The sequence below is a fragment of the Electrophorus electricus genome, chromosome 2 (assembly GCF_041902795.1).
Source record: "Electrophorus electricus isolate QZ-2024a chromosome 2, ASM4190279v1, whole genome shotgun sequence".
NCBI classification, from domain to species: Eukaryota; Metazoa; Chordata; class Actinopteri; order Gymnotiformes; family Gymnotidae; genus Electrophorus; species Electrophorus electricus.
In genome coordinates, this window is record NC_137498.1 from 42,035,309 (window position 1) to 42,054,365 (window position 19,057).

The 19,057-nt window shown below is 40.5% G+C and overlaps 1 protein-coding gene across 5 annotated transcripts; it reads right to left on the reverse strand.

The window, feature by feature from the left end:
• Positions 1-364: 364 nt before the first annotated feature.
• On the reverse strand, positions 365-18,544 carry LOC113581129 (TANK-binding kinase 1-binding protein 1-like). Of its 5 annotated transcripts, none has more exons than XR_014119086.1 (11): positions 18,378-18,544; positions 12,457-12,694; positions 6,866-6,994; positions 6,532-6,636; positions 5,681-5,858; positions 5,196-5,389; positions 4,870-4,931; positions 3,981-4,102; positions 2,959-3,578; positions 2,500-2,755; positions 368-1,825 (listed from the first exon to the last, which is right to left on the reverse strand). XR_014119086.1 is itself a non-coding variant. In XM_081704446.1 (10 exons), exons 2-10 carry the CDS (start codon positions 12,679-12,681, stop codon positions 2,627-2,629), a joined length of 1,764 nt encoding a protein of 587 aa, XP_081560572.1. In that variant the 5' UTR covers positions 12,682-12,694; positions 18,332-18,544; the 3' UTR covers positions 365-2,626. The 5 variants fall into 5 exon arrangements, 3 of the variants coding, with proteins under 3 accessions (XP_081560572.1, XP_081560576.1, XP_026871866.2); XR_014119087.1 differs by having other exon boundaries at positions 368-1,284; positions 1,710-2,755; XM_081704446.1 differs by having other exon boundaries at positions 365-2,755; positions 18,332-18,544.
• Positions 18,545-19,057: the final 513 nt, after the last annotated feature.

The following is a 19,057-nucleotide window of genomic DNA, read 5'->3' on the forward strand; positions in this document are numbered from 1 at the left end:
ATCAACTAAATGTGTGTGTGCACATACATTGATCTGCAATAACATTGCTGACCAATATCGTGTAGGTCACCCTTGTGCTGCCAAAACAGCTCTGACCTGTCAGGGCACACACAACCTCCTTTAGGTCCTGCAAGTCGTGAGATTGTGCCTCCATGGATCAGACTTTTCCAGCACATCCTACAGATGCTAGATCTGATTGAGATCTCAGTTATATGGAGGCCAAGTCAACACCTTGAACTTTTTGTCATGTTCTTCAATCCAATCATGAGCAGTTTTTGCAGTGGGGCAGGGTGCATTATCTTCCTGAAAGACACCACTGCCATTATGGAATACCGTTACCATGAAGGTGTGTACTTGGTCTGCAGCAATGTTTATGTATGTGGTACATGTCAAGGTAACACTGGTATGAATGTTTTATTAGTAAATAATTTTACATGATTCTGGAGCAAATAATTCTGGTTTTCTAGTTTTATTACTTGCTTTCAGTAGAAGTACATATTCCTGACAGAGACAACAGCAGAAATAATCAACTGCTGAACTCATTAAAGAAAAAGACAAACAGCAGCCTGTTGCCCAACACGAGCCCTTTTTTTGTATTATTACTTTTTTTTTTTTAGTTTACACATACTTCCTGCAAGACATACTGGAGATTTAAATGAACTCCTGTTTGAATACCTACTGTTTGGTAATTATGTTAAACAACCAAGTCCCAGATCTTGGAGCCTTTGCATAATGAAGGCCCAAAGTGATGTCACTAATGCTGTGTGAACTTTTTTTTTGTTTGTTTTTTGTTTTTTGTGAAAATGTATACTGGATGGCTATTTGGTTGGTAGCACAATCTACAGTCTTCTAATCTTTCAACAGTACAAATGTGTTTATTCACATAGGAGATTATACCTCCCACAGGCTGGTTTATGGTTTGCTGTTGTTATTAATGTGTTATTACTTCAACATTGACACACCTCAGAATACACTTGTGTAAACATACAGCATAAACACACCTATTATGAGTCTTTGTGTTGGTTTTACTCCACCGATTTAGTTTGGCACTAACCATCTAGCCAACGCTTGCACATATCGGCGTCACCTCAGGAGCACGCAGGTCAATCACGCTCTTGTAGAACCCAATCAGGACAATCAGGATCAAAAACATCTCCATCAACAGCAGCTCTAAAGCACATAGCTGGTGTTAGGTAGTTTGTTTTGTCTGGTTCCATTATAATGAGCCTGCATCTAATCATAGCATGCTCACAGGATACACACTTACAAAGTGACAGATGGAACCTGTGAAGGAAAACAAAGACACACAGTTTGATGCTTATTTTCTCCAGCCAATCTGCTACCAGGTGACAGAAGGATTTGGTGGCGGAGTGCTCTGGTGAAGATACTGTGACAGTGTGGTGGTCTGGGATCTGATGTGTACTGAAAGCCTAGGTCAGGTTTAAAAGCAAATCCCAGCAGAAGGCAGAGGGTCCTGATACCTGTAACCCCAAAGACACTGGCTCTCATTGCCAGTCCCACACCTAGCAACTCTGCACTGTTTACTGTCTTTTTTCTGCTATAACACACCTGAGTCAACTCAAGAAGGTCTTTGTCATTACCTGATAAGTCAGAGCATGAAAAACAAAAAATGAGCATTATGTGAAATTTACCAGGTCTGAGATTGGGAATTACGCCAGAAGGAATATTTTGAAGGAATCCTTTTGTACCTGACTCAGAAAATTCAAAATGGCCATCCAGTACTGACTCTTCTAAAGAATGAAAATTCTTTCCAGTTCTGAAACCATGGCTTCATTCCTCTTCTTTAGGTTTCATGTCTCATTCACTGAAACAAATGTTAAATGTTTGTAGAGGTCTGTAAGGGTTTTCCTTTTCTTCCAGTCTGTCATATAATAGCTAATATCTCCCATAGTTATTAACAAAAAGAATAAAGTCAAGTTATACATGCACAAAATCTAAATGCCCTTCAAACATTAATGGACACATCATAGTTAGTATTACAGAAATCCAAACAGGATAAGAAGACTCTGAAGATATAAATGGGCATGAGGTTTTGCTAGCTGAGCTAGCAAAGAACTAAACATTTGTATGCTCAAAGAAAACATCATGCTCTCCAGAGGCAGTTGACATGTTAACACATTTACAAACATACATCTGGCTGGAACCGAGCAGTTATTAGCACAGGAGAAAACAGTCCCTTTTTGCCAGCACTATTCACAAAGTTCTATTAAACAAAAAACATTTACTATTCTATGCCCTATTTTTCAGGATTTTGTGGTTATAGAATGTTTTTAGGATTATGAATGATGAGAAAATAAGGATTAAAGCTACATCCATGTATCAACACTTAATTAAAGACATTACAATTGACTGGGTTGACATATGTGATGTTTTAGGAGGGGGGGTTTCACAGTTTAGATCTACAACCTCTAAACAGTCATTACAAGCTGCTTTGTGTGTGTGCGATATGTAGATTGAGGGATTTGCTTACAGTATTACCTGAACACATTGTGGGCAGTTCTGATAATTTGGACCAATTTATGAATGAATGTCTCCAAGGAGAGCAAATTTATTATGTAGTAAATAAATCCAACAAGATCAGCAAAGGCTTGGCCAAGCTGGTCTATCAGATTTTGCTGTTTTCCAGATGAGTGTCAATGTGTTTGATCAGAGCGTCATCAGGGTAACCGGTAGGGAATGTCAGCTGACAGAGTGGGCAGTTTCGTGAGTCATTCTCCTCTGACTCCATCCAGAGCTGAAAGAAGAAGACGAAGAAGTAGAAGAATAGTCATACTGCATACCTACATAAAAATACCAGGCATGAACTAATCAACAAATTAAAATAACTATTGCACTATCCTGCTATATTCAGATAAATCATTAAAAAAAAATCCAAACACAGGAAAAAGCTATTAGCTTTTGGCTTTGCCAGCAAATTAACATAGCATAATCACTTACTTTGATTGATGGCCAGGACCGTGCATGCTCAGTGCTCAGGTATCCCAGCAGTGGGCAGGTCAGAGTGCAGGGCCCGTCTGGGGCAGGGAAAGGCGGGTGTGGAGGCATCACTCCTAGAGTCCTGGGTGGACTGTGGGTGGGGCTTGGACAAGGCCACTCCTCTTCTTCATCTTCTGAAGACTGAGGAGGTGTGACTAGTGGGGCAGGGGCAGGGAGCTCGTCATAGCTGCACAGGAGCTGCACACCTGGCAAAGGAAAGCCCAGTTCCAGCCGCGGGCTGCTGGTCATGTCCCCTCTGCTCAGGCTCCGCCCATGAGCGGAGGCTGGGCGGGTCCCTACTGATGACGCCTGAGACTGCTCCTGCTGCCCCAGATAGCCATTACCTCCTGGGCGAGGTTTTGGGAGTGTGGACACCGGATTGCAGATGATCTGAGCAGAGCCCTGGTGGGCGGAGGAGCTGGCCATCTCAGAGTAGCTACGGCGGCCTTGGAAATTGGCCCGTAGGTGGTGCACAGAGGGGCAAGCGGAGTGAGAGATAGAGGGAGTGAGAGGAGAGAGGGTGGTTAAGGGGAGGGGGGAAGCAACTGAGCTGTGATGGGGGGCTGGGGAACGCCTCAGCACTGTAGAAGAAACACACCGAAAACAGCTTCTATTGAGACTTCGCAAAGCATTGCAAGGGAGAAAAAAAGTTTTTGCAAAGTTTAATTCACTGGTAAATTATACATATATAAAACTTATTTATATAAGTGTTATATAAAAATTATTGTGATGTATTTTACTAAAGAAAATTAGCTACTTATGACGTGGTGCAGGTTCAATGTTGACTGGACTGCTTCATATTCATAGGAACTACTGTCTCCCTTCTATGTTCTTAGCAAGAACTGTTTGCTCATGATATTGCAAACAATCTTGCTCCTTTTGGGCCTGGTAAACAATTAGCAAATTCTTTACTAAATCACAATCAGCATGTGTGTGCTGTCTGCTGTTTTGCTCATGGGATTTATGCAGCTAAAGGCATTTACCAGGGCTTTTCTGTTCTGGAGGATTTCGTGCCTGTCTGAGAATCTCGCTCTGCTCAGCGGTTAAGATGCAAATGCGTCTTAGCTCCTCAGTGAGCTCTGTGTAGGCCAGGGCAAGATTTACTCTGCAGAACACAAACACAGGACATGCGAGTATCCACATCAATATGAAGAATGTATCTCATAGTTTTTTTTGCCGTTTGAAGACAAACTTTGTATCCACACACAACTGTAACATTAATGAATCATACTACAAAATAATTTATGGCATTTTTAAGTTTGAAAGCTGCTTGTGACATAGATTTAACCATCACTTAATGGCTACTTAAAGTGTGAAATATTTGTTCAACGCCCAGGCTGTCCATGAGGCTTGATTGCCTTTGTTAATGTTCAGTTTATGAGACAAATGGTGTTTTTGCACACAGGATGACATTGCTATGAGTAGCATCATTACGACTAGCACTGTTAAGAGACACTGTGACCAGTTACATTCTCTGGCTTGTGATTTCCAGGTGTTGACTTCCATGCACTACACAATACCACGTGCCTTCACTTTAACTGTAGTTACACACCGCACATTTTGGGGTTGCTCTGTGATCTCTTACAAGTTTAAGATGTTGACACATTATTTTTGTTCCCATTTTGATTTAGGTAAATAAATTATAATCCAAACAAACTGGAGCAGTGACTCCTTAGGGAGGCTCAGCAAGACAAATATTTTTGTTTGTCTTCAGCTCCAAACACATGAGGTAATTCTACAGCAATCTACAGATGTTGAATGCTGAGGTCAGGTTTGCTGGGAACTGGAACAAAAAGGCAATTACTGGTTAATTCACTGGACTGGACTGAGAGGCTCTGAACTGAGGCCCATCAGCCTGGAGATGTCACTCACTGTTCATCTCCTGCTTTCTTGATCCACTCCACACTGCAGTGTTCACATGGGGCATCCAACTCCTGCAGCAAAGCAGATGGTAGCAGCATTTATTGTAGCAGAGGTTTCCAGTCCAGTTCTTCAGAATCTCTATGCAGTCTACATTTTTTCTATCCCACCAAAGTTATTCAGGATACTACAGCCACTGATCACTTGGAGCAGGTGTGTTTAAATGCCAATAAGAACAAAAATGGTGAGCTGGAGCGAAAAACCTCTACACTCCAGTGCATTTGTACAGTATTACAGCAATGTCTGGATTCATAAAGGCATATGTACGCTATGTGCACCTGTCTTTGCTGGTCCTGTAAATGTTGGACCTCTTCCTGCAGTCGCTGGAGCTCTGACTTAAGCTCCTCCTCTCGCTGAAACGCTCCCTGAGCCTCGTGCCGTGCACCTTCAAGCTCAGCCTCCAGGCGTAGTACCCTTAGGTCAGTGAGGGTGTCCAAACTACGCGAACTGTGCAGGGTTGGACCAGGACAATCTGTCACAAAATTAAAGCACAGGGGGAAGTAACGCCCATGACAGATTTGCACATTTTACATGGAAATAAAAATTGTGTATCAGGACATTTGTACTAGTGGTAAAATTGTTCTAATATTTTCTTCCTGTTGTGTCACTTTGTCTTTGTTGGTTTGACCCAGTACGGTGTGTGTCTGTATGTATATGACAAAGGAAGAGAAAGAGAGAGGGAGAAAGAGAGAGAGAGAGAGAGAGAGAGAGAAGGGGTCTTTTTCCCTACATATGTTTTTGATGTCTTAACTGTGAGTCTTACCACAGGGCACATCCAGGCTGTTATGGAGATGCAGGCAGTAGGCTTCTCTGCTCCGAGAGTAAGACGACTCCCTTGCGCTACCCAGCCTGGAGCACCTCCTCTGCAGCAGGAGATCTCTCTGCCTGAGAGCTGTCTCCAGACCCCTGATCCGCTTCAGGTGCTGTTCTGCCAGGGTTGCCTGATCTCATTCACACACACACACACACACACACACACACACACACACACCCAAGCAATGCCGCTCAGTCCAAGGACAAACCATGCTCTACAGAACATGCCTTCTAATCTTAGACACTTGATACGGTTCAACGGCTGATTATCAAGCCCTTGTCTAGCTGAATCAGGTGTGTCAGGGCAGCAAAACTAAATGAACCTGCAGGACTTGGATAGGGAACCCCAGCTTACTAAAAACCTAAACCAAAGCTGGCAGTACTGCCATTAGTGCTAACTAACAACAGAGCAAGAACAAGCAGACAGCAGTATCCAAGGGCTAACCCCCATATTTGACATAAGTTCAATTATACTGTTAAATGTACAGCAAATGTTTGAATTTTGCCTGAGTGCTCGTATGCTTTTATTACACTCACCCAAAGGAATCTAAAATAAAAGAACAGCAAGTCCTTAAAGCCTGGTCCAGAGGGAGTCCCAGGGTATTCAGTTCTATTCAATTTGGGTTTTTATTTCCAATGCACATATGCTTAGTATAACAAAAAGTCTCTTCTGCTAATCTTGAGGTAAAAATAACCAGTAGTTACAGTAAACAAACAGCAGTAACACACAACGCTAAGTGAGAGAAGAAGGACATCCTAAGCTCACTGTATGGCCTGAACTGGACCAGCATAGCTACCCACCATGTTGTCCAGGTCCTTCTGCACGCTGGTCTTCTCCAGATGGATATTCTCGTAGGCCTTAATCACCTCCTCCAGGTGCTCCTTCTGAGCTTTACTTTTCTGAAGCTGCGGGAGATGATCTGAGACTTTTACATTTCAGAGCTTAGGACAGTCTGTCTGAGCAGCTGGGAAGAGAAGCTCAGGCAAAGGCCACAACAAGATCCAATTTAGTTATTGTGCAATTATATTTACTACACACACATGCATGCACCCTCACAGATACACAGACACCCAAAGACACACATATATACAAATGTGTGCACACACAGACACATTCAAACACATTCTGTCTTACCTCTTGGGTAAGGTTGCTGATCCTCTGCTGAAGGTTCAGGCTATCTTCCACATGCATCAGCGTGGCCTCTGTGGGGTCACATGTTCGGCACATGCTCCTCTCTTCCTCAAACACACTGATCATGGGGAACTGCAAACAACACACCCAGACACTGAAAACCAGACTGAACATGACTCCTGCAGTCTATTCATACTACAGGAAACACATCAACTTCAGTACAATGATCGAACTCCCTCTCAGCAATGCCTTTAAACACCAAGTGTTCTATCGATTTGTGTAGGCCCTATTCCTTTCAGAGGGTGTTGTTTTGGGTCTATTTTTGGTCATCCAGGTTCTTTTAGCCACAACTTTGCTCCTTCTCCATGTTCCCCAATACTGGACTTTGGGTTTCACTGTCAGCATTATGAAGATGTTATCACAGAACTCACAGTACACTGGGGAATTCATGCCAGTACTTACAGAAAACACAGAAGATAAAGCTCAGCTGTGGTGAGAGGCAGCATTAGTCACTGACTCTGGGTTCGGTTTCCGCTGAAACAACTGTTCAGTTTGTTCAGCTTTTCTTCTAGTACATCATTGTCGAAAGATAGCAGTGTGTTGGGCAATAGTGGGGTGGAATGCCATTACCCTGCTTTTCCTTTTATGCTCATAAAAGGATATAAGCCTAGATCAGTCTTAGAAAATCTTAATTCAATTACATATTGTGTATCTTCTCTGAAAGCCTGCATATTGTTTTCACAGAAACCTCTTCTGCCTGCCTGTATGAGTTCTCTTGATAGGTAGGTTAAAAAAATATATGTTACATTGATGTTCAAAAGTAGGACATAGATACAACACAGGACATCACCCTGAACTGTGTATGCACATCTTATATTTGACTAACATTTAATTTAACTGCTTCAAGAATGAATAGAGTGTCTGTACTCTGGTTTCTTAGTAACAAGTTCTATCACTGTCCTGATGTGTATCAAATTGCCAATGTGAGTATATCATTCAATGAGTGTGGTGTTAAGTGGTAGATGAGTGGGCTTTTAGATTAATTAAAAGCATAATGAACCTATTAGATCATTGGAATAATCACTGCAAGCTTCTTCTGATGGTAAGCACCTGGACAGCTTTTTCAAAATGCAGATTTCAAAATGCAAAAGGCATTTCCTTATACCAAAGCCTCTCATCCCTTTTGTTCCCACTTCCTATAACTGTAGGTTGGAGCTTGTGACAATGTCCATCTGTATTCCCTCTATATCCTGCAATCTGTGATATGGACTGCATTTAAAAACCTTCTGGCTGAGTAAGCTACATAAACATGCCACATTGCTACCTCTCTGGCCACTTCCATCATATCACACAAAAGCACAAAAATGAATAAAAGTATTTCTCAAAAGTAGTTTTTTAAGGATATGGTTAATCCATGAAAATCAAATGTTTAATTGAACTATATTAATGACAGCCCAGTCAAATTACTACCATAGGCCATTTGTTGCATTTAGCTAGACTTATTCAGACTGTGACCTGAAATAATAACAGAACCAACTGTTTGCTGGTTCTAACAATAATATTCATATCATTAGTAGCAATAAATAGCAATAAATTTTATTTGTCTGAGCCTTTCTAGAAACTTGTATACACATTGCAGTACATAATTAGGAACAATTGCAGCAACAAAAAATGAAGACAAACAAAAATTATGTCATCTCAAACCTTTATGTGCAGGACATGGCATTTTAATTTGCTGTTATTTTTCACCATTGACTATTTTAAAATGTATCTATTTTTAAATTGTAAATTAAAGCTGCATTCAGTATGCTTGAGGAATTAGCTTGAAAATTCAAAGCAGTACAACATCTATGGCCCTCCCCCTCTTCTATACTCCAGCCCCGCCCCCAAAGCCCTGCTACTAAAGCCCCACCTCCAAAGCCCTGTGTCCTAGGGCCTGCCTGCTGTTGTACACATAATGAAACATTGCTGGCCAATGAACAAGCAGAAATAAATATTTTACATATGATAATTAATCCACTAATTAATAATCCATTAATTAATATTTATTTCTAAAATTAACTAGCACACACTGATTTCAGTGCTTAGATGTTTATTTTCCACGTCTGAAAAATTGCTATGATATTTATCCTTGTTTTATCTTGGGTTTGGTCTAATCTTTTAGATTGCTTTTATTCATTTGTCAGCTTCTGTTTATTTCATCAGTGGTTGCATATTTCTTGCACTCTACCTGGCTGTCTCTTCCTGTATTAACTGGGGGCTTTGGTACTAGCTGTGCTGGCAGGGATCTGCAACATTTAGCAAAATTATTACAATTATTACAATTGTTAGATTGTTAGTTGAATGCATAGCATTTACGTTCAGGGGAGTTCAAGGGAGTTCAAGGGACTGTTGTTCATTGTGGTTGCTTTAGTACGTTTTCTGAATAGCACACACATATCCACCTCTTTTTAGCTTCCTGTAATCCTTTTCTCACTGTTCCTGGAGCATAATCCTCAATTAAAGTGTGAGATTTTTCTCACAGAGTAGATGCTTCGGGACAAAAGAACTTTCTATCCCTTGTAACCTCTAATCTATTTGTCATGTCAGTTGAAATCACACTTCTCAAGATGTAAACATGCACTGATTTATCAGGCTTTTGACTAACAGTGTTGAAAGTATATCTGTCTATAATTACATTTTTTTTGCAGGCAAGCATAAGTAAACTGTGTTAGTAAAATCTTCAGACCTTTGTGCCTTCACCCATCTTTGGAGTTGAACAATTTGAATTTTTCAGTAGCCTCAGGGCTGATCGTACTTTATTTGATTGACCCGACAGGCCTGCATTGCAGAAGATTCTTTGTTCCTTGTCAGATTTCCACCAGATATCAGCAATGTTGTCATCAAAAGCTAAGGGGCCAGTGCAACAAAGCCACTTATCCATTACCACACACTTCTGACACCAAGTAAGTGTTTATAAACAGACAAGTTCATGTACACTGAACTGCTTTATTCACCATCGCATACTTTATATCAACCACACAGGTTGCCACCTGTGCATGTCGTACATCAGCACCTGTAATTTTAAAGTGACAGTACAAAATTCTACAGCTTCCTCAAGAATACTGATGTTAGTGTTCTTTTCTCTCTGACTGATACTCAAGACACTTTGCAGGTTCCTCTGGTGGCAGGACTCCGGGACTCTTATATGTCTACTGCTGTTAGTCCAGGTGTCTGCACCATATTTTAATTGTGTGGGCAAGATCAGTACCTTGTGGGAAAGACAACTACCTTGGTCTTTCAAGCTGGTCAAAGACCATTCTATGGAGCTTTACAAAAACCTCACTCTCCACCTTGCAGAGGCCTTATTGTTGCTGTCTGCCTTTGAGGAGATGACTTTCAAGAAAGGGGAACTGGCCTATATCTTCAGGGCTTGCACCATCAATTGTTATTGTCTGCAGGGGTGCAGAGGAGTCCAATGGGGGCTGATGGAATATATTTTTAGGTCTTCTTTACGTTTGTGGCCAAACCAACGACTGTTTACACCCTGTGAAAAGCAACAGGTATGCACAGAGGATATTTTTCTGTGTAGACGGATCATACTGTTATCATCTGCATATTGTAGCTCCATGGTGGATAGCTGGGTAGCTGAAAACTAAAAGCTGAAAGCAGATGGATAGCTGAAAACTGCAAACAGAGTTGGGGCAAGATGCATCCTTTTTTAAATCATGTTTTTACCTTGAAAGGTTCAGTCTCACTGCCATTACAGGGGACTGCTGCTGACATGTCATTGTGAAGGAGTCTCAGAATCCTAATGTATTTCTCTAGACAGCAACACTAACAGGACTGTCCAGCAGGCCTGATGGTTCATGGAGTCAGATGCTTTAGTAAGGTCAATGAAGGCCATGTATAGTGGTTGTTTTGTTCCTTTTTTTTTGCATTTTTTTCTATAATTTTCTGGCTCTGAATATAATGACGATAATTTCACAAGCAGGAGAGAAACTGCAATGGGATATTGGGAGGACTTCTTCAGATAGTGGGGGGAGTCTTGAGCAGAATGCAGGCAATAGTTTTCCTTGTTGTGGACAGGAATGAGGTTCCCCTGTAGTGTGTTCTGCACACTTGGTCAGGAGGAAAATACCCTTTAATGTTTCCTACCCTCTCTTTCCACTCCACATTCTATAACCCCAACCAACTGAAGTCCCCTAGAATGATTTTAGGCATTAGGAATTTGCTGATGCCCTTGGGCAGTTCAGTAAGATGACTGACCAAGTTGTTTCTGGTGGTGAAGTCACCACCATGTATCCTGGGTTCACTAGTAGGTTTTCCTTTTTGTAAGAAGGTGTATTACTCTCTTTTCCTCCCTCGGTTGTCTTTCTTCTGCTAGCATGTTTTCAAATAGGGCTGCAATGTTGATGTAAATCTCCATAGCTCCTGTGCTACAAAGGCTATTAATCGCTCTAGCTGTTCCCAGGAGTCACATTCCAGCCTCCAAAATGAATATTTTTGTATTTCTGATCACATGAGGGACTGCATGCAGTAATCCAGCTTGGAAGTTTCGTTAGGCAGAAAAGGGCTGAAATGGGCTGCTCAGTCAATGGGTGAAGGTGCTGAAAAATTCTTGGCCTAAATCCAAGAGTCTAGCAACTCAAAACCTAACTCACTGTAACTATGAGCTTCCAGACTTCTCAACCCTGTGCTGTCAGCATATGCTGACTGCCACAGGACTTGAAGTGTGCAGTGTGGGTTATCTCCTACAGGTTGATGCCTGTGGGTAACTTCTTTTAATGTGAGGAGACTTGTGCACAGAGAGCCACCACATGGTACTTGCAGAGATGGAACTGCAATCAATAGCATGGACTACCGTATGGACTCTATGACAGTTGGAGATCCTCCCTTGCTTCAGCCTTCCTCCACCATCATAGCCATTGTAGTAATCCACCTGTTTGCTGGACACAATCATCTGCCTGCTCCACTGTTGACGTCTTTCTTGAGTTATATTTTGTCTTCCCCCTCAACCTCAACACCAAGGGTGACCCTACCAGGAGCTGAACTCCATACGGCATCTTGAGGTCTTTTTTCACAACAAGGTGGTGTTCCTCCAAAAAAGACACACACACATCCGTGCGCACACACACGTACACACACATGCGCGTGCACACACGCACACACACACAGAGAACTATGACATAGTTGCATGTATGTATGTACATATCCACTTCATCTTCTATGCAACTATGCATGTATGTATGTACATATCCACTTCATCTTCAGAGACTTGCTAAAGGTAACATTCAAAAATACAGCATTTACCTATTTATTAATATTTGTTGAACTTTATAACACTCAACACCTGAAATATTTAAATTATATATTAGACTGAATTGTACAACCTTCTTTGCACTGCCTTGTGACCTCTAAAGAATAGACGCCATATGAAATTTCATTGTACCTGAGTATAATGGCAATAAAGATTCAATTCTAAATAGTTCTCACTCCCAGCCTCTGTGCATTCAACAGTGTTGCTTTCTCAGAGCTAAGCTACACTTGATCCACTGCTTTACAGTTAATCTGGCACTACAGCACTACAATGAAATGAAAAAAAGTTATCTTACTGTTATCTCATAGTTCTTTAGCTTCTTTTTAATGCTGCTGTTCTCCCGCTCCAGACCGGCAAGCCTTTGTTTGATGTCATGGTAAGCAGCGGTCAGGGCAAACTGGGAAGCTGGAGAAATGTCGACAGGCAAAGGGGAGGTCGGCCATCCCAGTCCACACCCATCTTCTCTCAGTACCTCCCTTGCTCCCCTGAAACTGAGCTCTCCCCTCAGGAGAGACTCCATCACTAGACCGCAGCTAGAATAGAGAATTACAAATGGAACAAGAACCACTGTAGGTCAGTACTAAACTACATATTAAAAATATCATTAAAGAAATGATACAGTGATGTACAGTGAGGCATCTTATGAATGGAGAAAAACATAAAGGTTCTGGATTCTCTATAGTCATGAGGGTCCAGTACCAGGGACAGCAGCACGTTGCACCCAAAGCAGTTCAGCACCACGGACAGCACACCAACGGCAATACAGGCCACAGACCAGCAGTTTGAGTTTCTCTTAATTACCATGTTTAGTAGGATTGTTGCAAGAGAGAAATCACCATACACTGCTCCATCAAACAATGCCTCCAAGACTGCACCATAGACACACATCAGACCTTCAGTACAATAAAGTGCTCATTCTACCTTTGTAACACCATTCTGAAATGTCTTTTTTTGTTCTGCAGTTTTGTCTTTCTTCTGATTCCTATAAACAAACTGAGACCACCTGAGAGCAATGAGGGCAGTGGTGCACCTACATCTTACAGAAGAGGCTCCTCTCTTCACTCTCCTCATATTTCACCAATGTTCCACTAAGCTCTAGACCGCCCCCTCGTTTCAGTTTTGTCACTGAGTGTGCAAGGATAACACTCTTACCTCATTCCACCTTTTTCAACCACACAGTAACTCTACCCACTAGACTCATCTGTCTCATACATCTGCACAACCCATTTTACTGTTCATTATGTGGTTTGTTCTGTTTTGGTGATATTACTGTATTCGTCTTTTTAAGTTAATATTGTATACAGTACATGTTTATTCTGCCTTTATTATAATCTAGTCATAGTCAAAGTCAAAGTCTACTTCATTGTCACAACTATTGTACATGTGTGTAGGACTTTAAATAGGGTGCAGCATGGCAGGGGAGGCTCTGTGGATAGCATGTGTGCCTCAGCATTAGGGTCTTGTGTTCAAGTCTCTATCTCTGTGGGTTTCCATGTTCTGTGTGTGTAGTGTACAGTAGTAAAAAAAAATGTAGAATGCTTAAAATTGCAGTGAAGTACACAAGGACCTTTATCAGCTGTGCAAGCAAACCTTGGGAACTTCACTCTCATTTTTGAACATTTAATTTCAGAAAATTCTGGCTTAAATATCACGACTGATTATAAATCAACAGATAGTACAACTCTTTACATTTTAAAGCATGCAAAAACTCCATTCCTTACTCACAGCTATTATGGCTTAAGCACCTTTCCAGTGAGAATGAAGACCTCCTCCAAAAAAATATTGAAATGTGTGAATATTTCCATAACTCTGGATTTTCCTGAAGAAGTTGTAGATGATACCTTTTCTTGTGTTTTACCTGTTCAGAGAATAGATGCACTGACCTATAAACAATTTACTGTTATGACTACAAGAATTCCTTTTATACGCACCTATACAAATAAAACAGTGGCTAATATTTTATTGAAACACTTCAAAATCCTCCAGGATGATGGAGAAACCACATGTAGATTTATTATCACAGCCACTAAAACAACTGGAATGAAGGGGCCAATTGTTATCACTATAGGAATCATCTCTTATATCTCTTGCAAGAGGTGAAATCAGCTTTACATAATAGCAAACAAGAGAAGGCTTGTTGACTGTTTTGTTGAACACCTTTGCAACATCAATTAAGTGTCATGGATTCCCATGCTCCTTCCCCCTCCCCGTATCACATTATGTCTATGTATTTTTGTTTTCATTTGGTTTCCTAGACAACAATTGCTAAGTAGTTTTGTTCTGCTGTTTGTTTCTGCACTTTTCTCTTGCTTAATCATCTCCCTTTATCGAATGCACTTGTGTGTCATTGTTCCATCAATTGACCGGCAGAGAAAATGGAAGGTATATTTAAACCACTGCATTTAATTGCTTTGTTCTCGTGTTTGTGTAGGTAATGGTACATTGTGGGTAGATACATTCTGGTTTGGCTGCAGTTTTTCTCTGTTAGTTTAATGGTTGTTTTGGTTTTCCTCCTTTTAAATTGCATCCTGCTCTGCACCCCATCTTCATCGCATGATGTTAAGGACTTGTAGGTTCCAGTGACAAACCAATTTAATGCTAACAGCCAATGTGTTGATAACATTACCCACTATAAGTGTCCCATTATTTCACTCATGCAGAAGTTGACAGTATGCATTTCCAGTTTGAAGCTCTGGATGGATATAAACTTTCCTAAATTAATCACTGACAAAATAAATGTATTGCTAGTAGGTCCTTCATCCAGTATCTCCACTGACATCAACGGTGTATCAGTCAGGCCAGTTCAGGTTGTTAGAAATCTTGGTGTTATTTGTACGTCCAGACTTTCACCTGAACCTAACATTACATCTAATTAAGTCTGTCTTTTTATGCCTTTGTAACATTGCCTCCTCCGCCTCATTCGGTTTATTTACGTATTTAGATATATTGGGATGTGAAGATGGAGAACCTCAGGACAGATGGGACATTTGCAGATTACCCATTATATGTTAGTATTCTAGCATTTGATTGTTGATTGAACTGAAGGTTTAAAGAGCTAAGATTCACTAGTCAAGATTCATTAGTCAATAAGAGAGCTGGAATAGTGTTCCAGCATTTTAATTTTTAGAAAAGAGTGAAGATGGGAGGAGGAGGTTGACATCACAGTTATGTTCTTTATGCATCAGCGACACACCCAACAAAGGTAGAATGTGCTGGAATTGATTATGGTGCATGGTAACTGAAATGTGGTAAACACGGTGAAAAAAGCATTTGAAACCATTCTGAAAGCAGTGTCCTTGTTCCTTTGCCCATATCTTCACTTACACACACACAAACACATCATCAAACACCCTCAGAAAACCCAAACAATGGGACCAATGCCCAGTCCTCTGTTTCTTGTATGCCCATGCAACTCCATATGTTAATGTCACATGGCTAATCCATATATTAATGACCTCTCCCACTGCAGAGGTCCCCCATGCCCTAAAGCACTCACTGGCCTAAAAGGATACATGCTACTAGAAAAAGAACTTTGGTTCACCCAGATGTACACACACACACACATACATACATACATATATATATATATATATATATATATACACACACATATACATATATATATATATACACACACACATTATATATATATATATGTATATAAAATCACTTTGTGGTTACAGTGGCATGGCATTTATTTTACATATTTTTGCAGGAACCAAAACTGGAGGTGGCAGGGAACATCATGTACTTTTTCTGACTTAATTATCGTTCTCATCATCAACAACATCAACAACAAAAGTCTACTCAGAGAGAGAGAGAAAGTAAGAGAGAGTGAGTGAGTGAGAGATGAATGCATGTTGCTGACAGTGAAAATGTTCTCCTTGAGATTTGAACTGATTACCATTGCAGTCTGCTGTGGAAAAAGTGTCTGTCTGAGGCAAGCCTCAGTTCTCCAGGCAGTAGTATTACCTGGATATTTGACACCAGAGAAGTAGAGCTGGCTATATTTTATATTCTATTTTTTTGGATAAAGTATGCTTTGAATATAGGTCAGTCATTTTCTCATAATAAGGTGAATAATTAGAGAGACATGATAATGCAGTTTCCTACCACAGAATGACATTCAGTTTCAGATAGAGAGTGGACCTGGAACTCCAAAGCAAAATTCTTAATCCGAGTAGATGCTTGAAATTGAAAGTACTCTTAGATATAGTGACCTGTAATTTATACATTAGGGTACAAGAAAAAAAGATGATGTGTCTAAAATGTATATATGCATCAACAAATATAACTGGAGTCAATTAAGCAATTATATTCTATTATCAATTCTCTGGGTAATAAATATAATCAAAACTAATCTAATCAAATTGGAAAACGTTCCCAAATTGAAAAGCTGCTATATCACGGAGAACACACATGCTTCAACTGTTCTGACCTTGACACTGTGATTTATGTGTGATACGGTTGGATGCTTTTGGCAGTGTTGCAATAATATTTGCATTACAATTATAAAAGCAGCTGCTTCAGTGTGCTCAGTGTTACGCACCATTATGGAGCTTTACCAAAAACCGATGTGCCAGCCAGCAACATGGGAGAGAGGGATGCAGGCTTACTCCCACAGGATCTGGAAAATTCCACTCAGACTGAACTTGTAGTGAAGTATGTGGCCAATGCAGTGGGAAGGCTTCTTTACAAACATATTTTTCTCCATGTTGATAGTTTCATTTTCTATGAGGACAGACTGAGAAGTTATTTTGTACTGTGTGTTGTGGGAATGTATGTTCAGCTGTTTTGGCTGCCATGAGTTAACATTCACTCCACTTTTTTTTTTAATACAAAAAACCTCATCATCTCAAAATATGTCTTAACCAAGGCTATTTTCTGCAAGCCAAGTAAGACATAAGATGTGATTTTTTGTTTAAGAATAACTGCATTATACTTCAGTACATTTCACTCACTCTTGATGGCCCATTTTCACATGAATTATACTAGGTTACTATGCTGGGACCTTCAGGTTGACCCAGATACCTAGTTGTCTGGTTTCAATAGGCCTGTTTAACCAGACCCTTCTAAACCCACAGAGCTCATTGAAAGATGCCAAGGTAGTAAATGCGGAAAGAGCACAACTCAGGAAATGAGAAGGTGGTAATCAAAACCAGCCACTCATTAGCTCCAGATCAACATACTTGCTACCCACCAGTTCAGATGTATAAACTGTAACCATACAGCTTTTACTGTGATAATTACATACAAAGCTAGACATACTGAGTGACAACGAACAGAATAAAGAATGTTAAAATTATGAAAGATAAATGGTAGTCTCAATTTTATCTGGCAAGCCACGGTTAAATGTCATAGATGTCATCTCTAACAATTACTGGTCTATACTATCATGTTATGTGGATTTACTATGGTACACTGAACATTGTCCAAATAAGTTATCATAGTAATACAACTTTGTGGTGCCTTTTATAACAAGTATTGACAAAATCGCAACTAATTAATTTGGTTGTGCCCCTCCATAACCGTTATGCATAAATATGAAAGGTTACATTAAATAGTTTTCACTTGTGAAAAAAGCGTCAAACCAGTCAAACAATACTTTTAAACCTGATTTCTAATTCATACTGAATAGCCGAAACCGATCGATCGTGGTTACTGGCCGATACAGCGCTGCAGCAAAAGAGCTCGATACGCCTGTGTAGCCTCTGTGCGTTACTTACAGCCACCTGCAATCTTGACTTAAAACACAATCGACCCAATTTATTTTATTACTGCCCAGTGAGTCGTAAGTGCCACATCGAGCAAAAGAAAAACTGGACGCGGCTTTTATTGTACTGAGCCTGCAACATATAGTCTGAAATATTGCGCCAGTTGTTTTCAGATAAACCGATCAGACTTGAAAAGCAGCACACACGCTCTACCGATCAAAAAGCGACTCATTATCACGAAAGCGCGAGGCATATGTAGGCTGCGTGTTCAGGACTTATTCACTGTAGCAAACTGCTGTGTGGTTTTGTTTCAACTCCACTGTGTGATAAACGTATACGAGGTCGCTATAATATGGTCGTGCTCAGGACGTCCTTTTTTGCACATTAGTTATTGTATGATTTTTTTAAATATACGATGATATGCATGTAATTTAAAACAAATTCTGTTCTACTCACGTTGCACAGTAGGAGACAGTGTCATAGAAATGGCGACGTTACTCACTCTTTCTAATCGTAGACAGGGTTCACCTCTAACTCCAAGAGTGCTTCCCTTTTATACCGTCAATAGAGGCAATCAGGTTGCATGCAAGAGTTCAGAGATGAGCAATTGAATCGTACATACTATACCCCGCGTTCGGGGAAAAGATGTAGGTCGGAAATTATTCCCACGTCAGTAAATGAACGCCGCTGCTTCGACGTCACTGATTGGTGGAGGAGAAACGCGCACGGAGGGCACAGTTCACTCATCGTCGCTTAGGTGCCAAGCGCGCCTGTCCCAACAAATGCAAACGCAATAAAAGCACATGCGTCGGATTTTGCGTTCGTTTGTCCAATTTCATCTGTGTATGCTTCACCACCCTCTGTTTAACACGAAAAACTAAACCATAGACTAGTGCACTACAATTATTCAGTATATTCAAACAGAAACTTTATAGTCCTGTTTTAATTAAGTATGGATAAGGTTTCGTAATTGCATATGGTAAAAAACATCCAAAAGGCTGTTAATGTTATAAGCCATGTATTTCTTTACATGTTCCTTCAGTATCAGCGATATACTGACTTGAACCTCTGTAGAGGTACAATATGCTTAAGATGAGAATCTTAAAAGTATAATTTTCACCCAATGTAAACAAACACCATCCCCTTCTTAGGTACTGCTCATCAGGTCCAACTGATTTACAG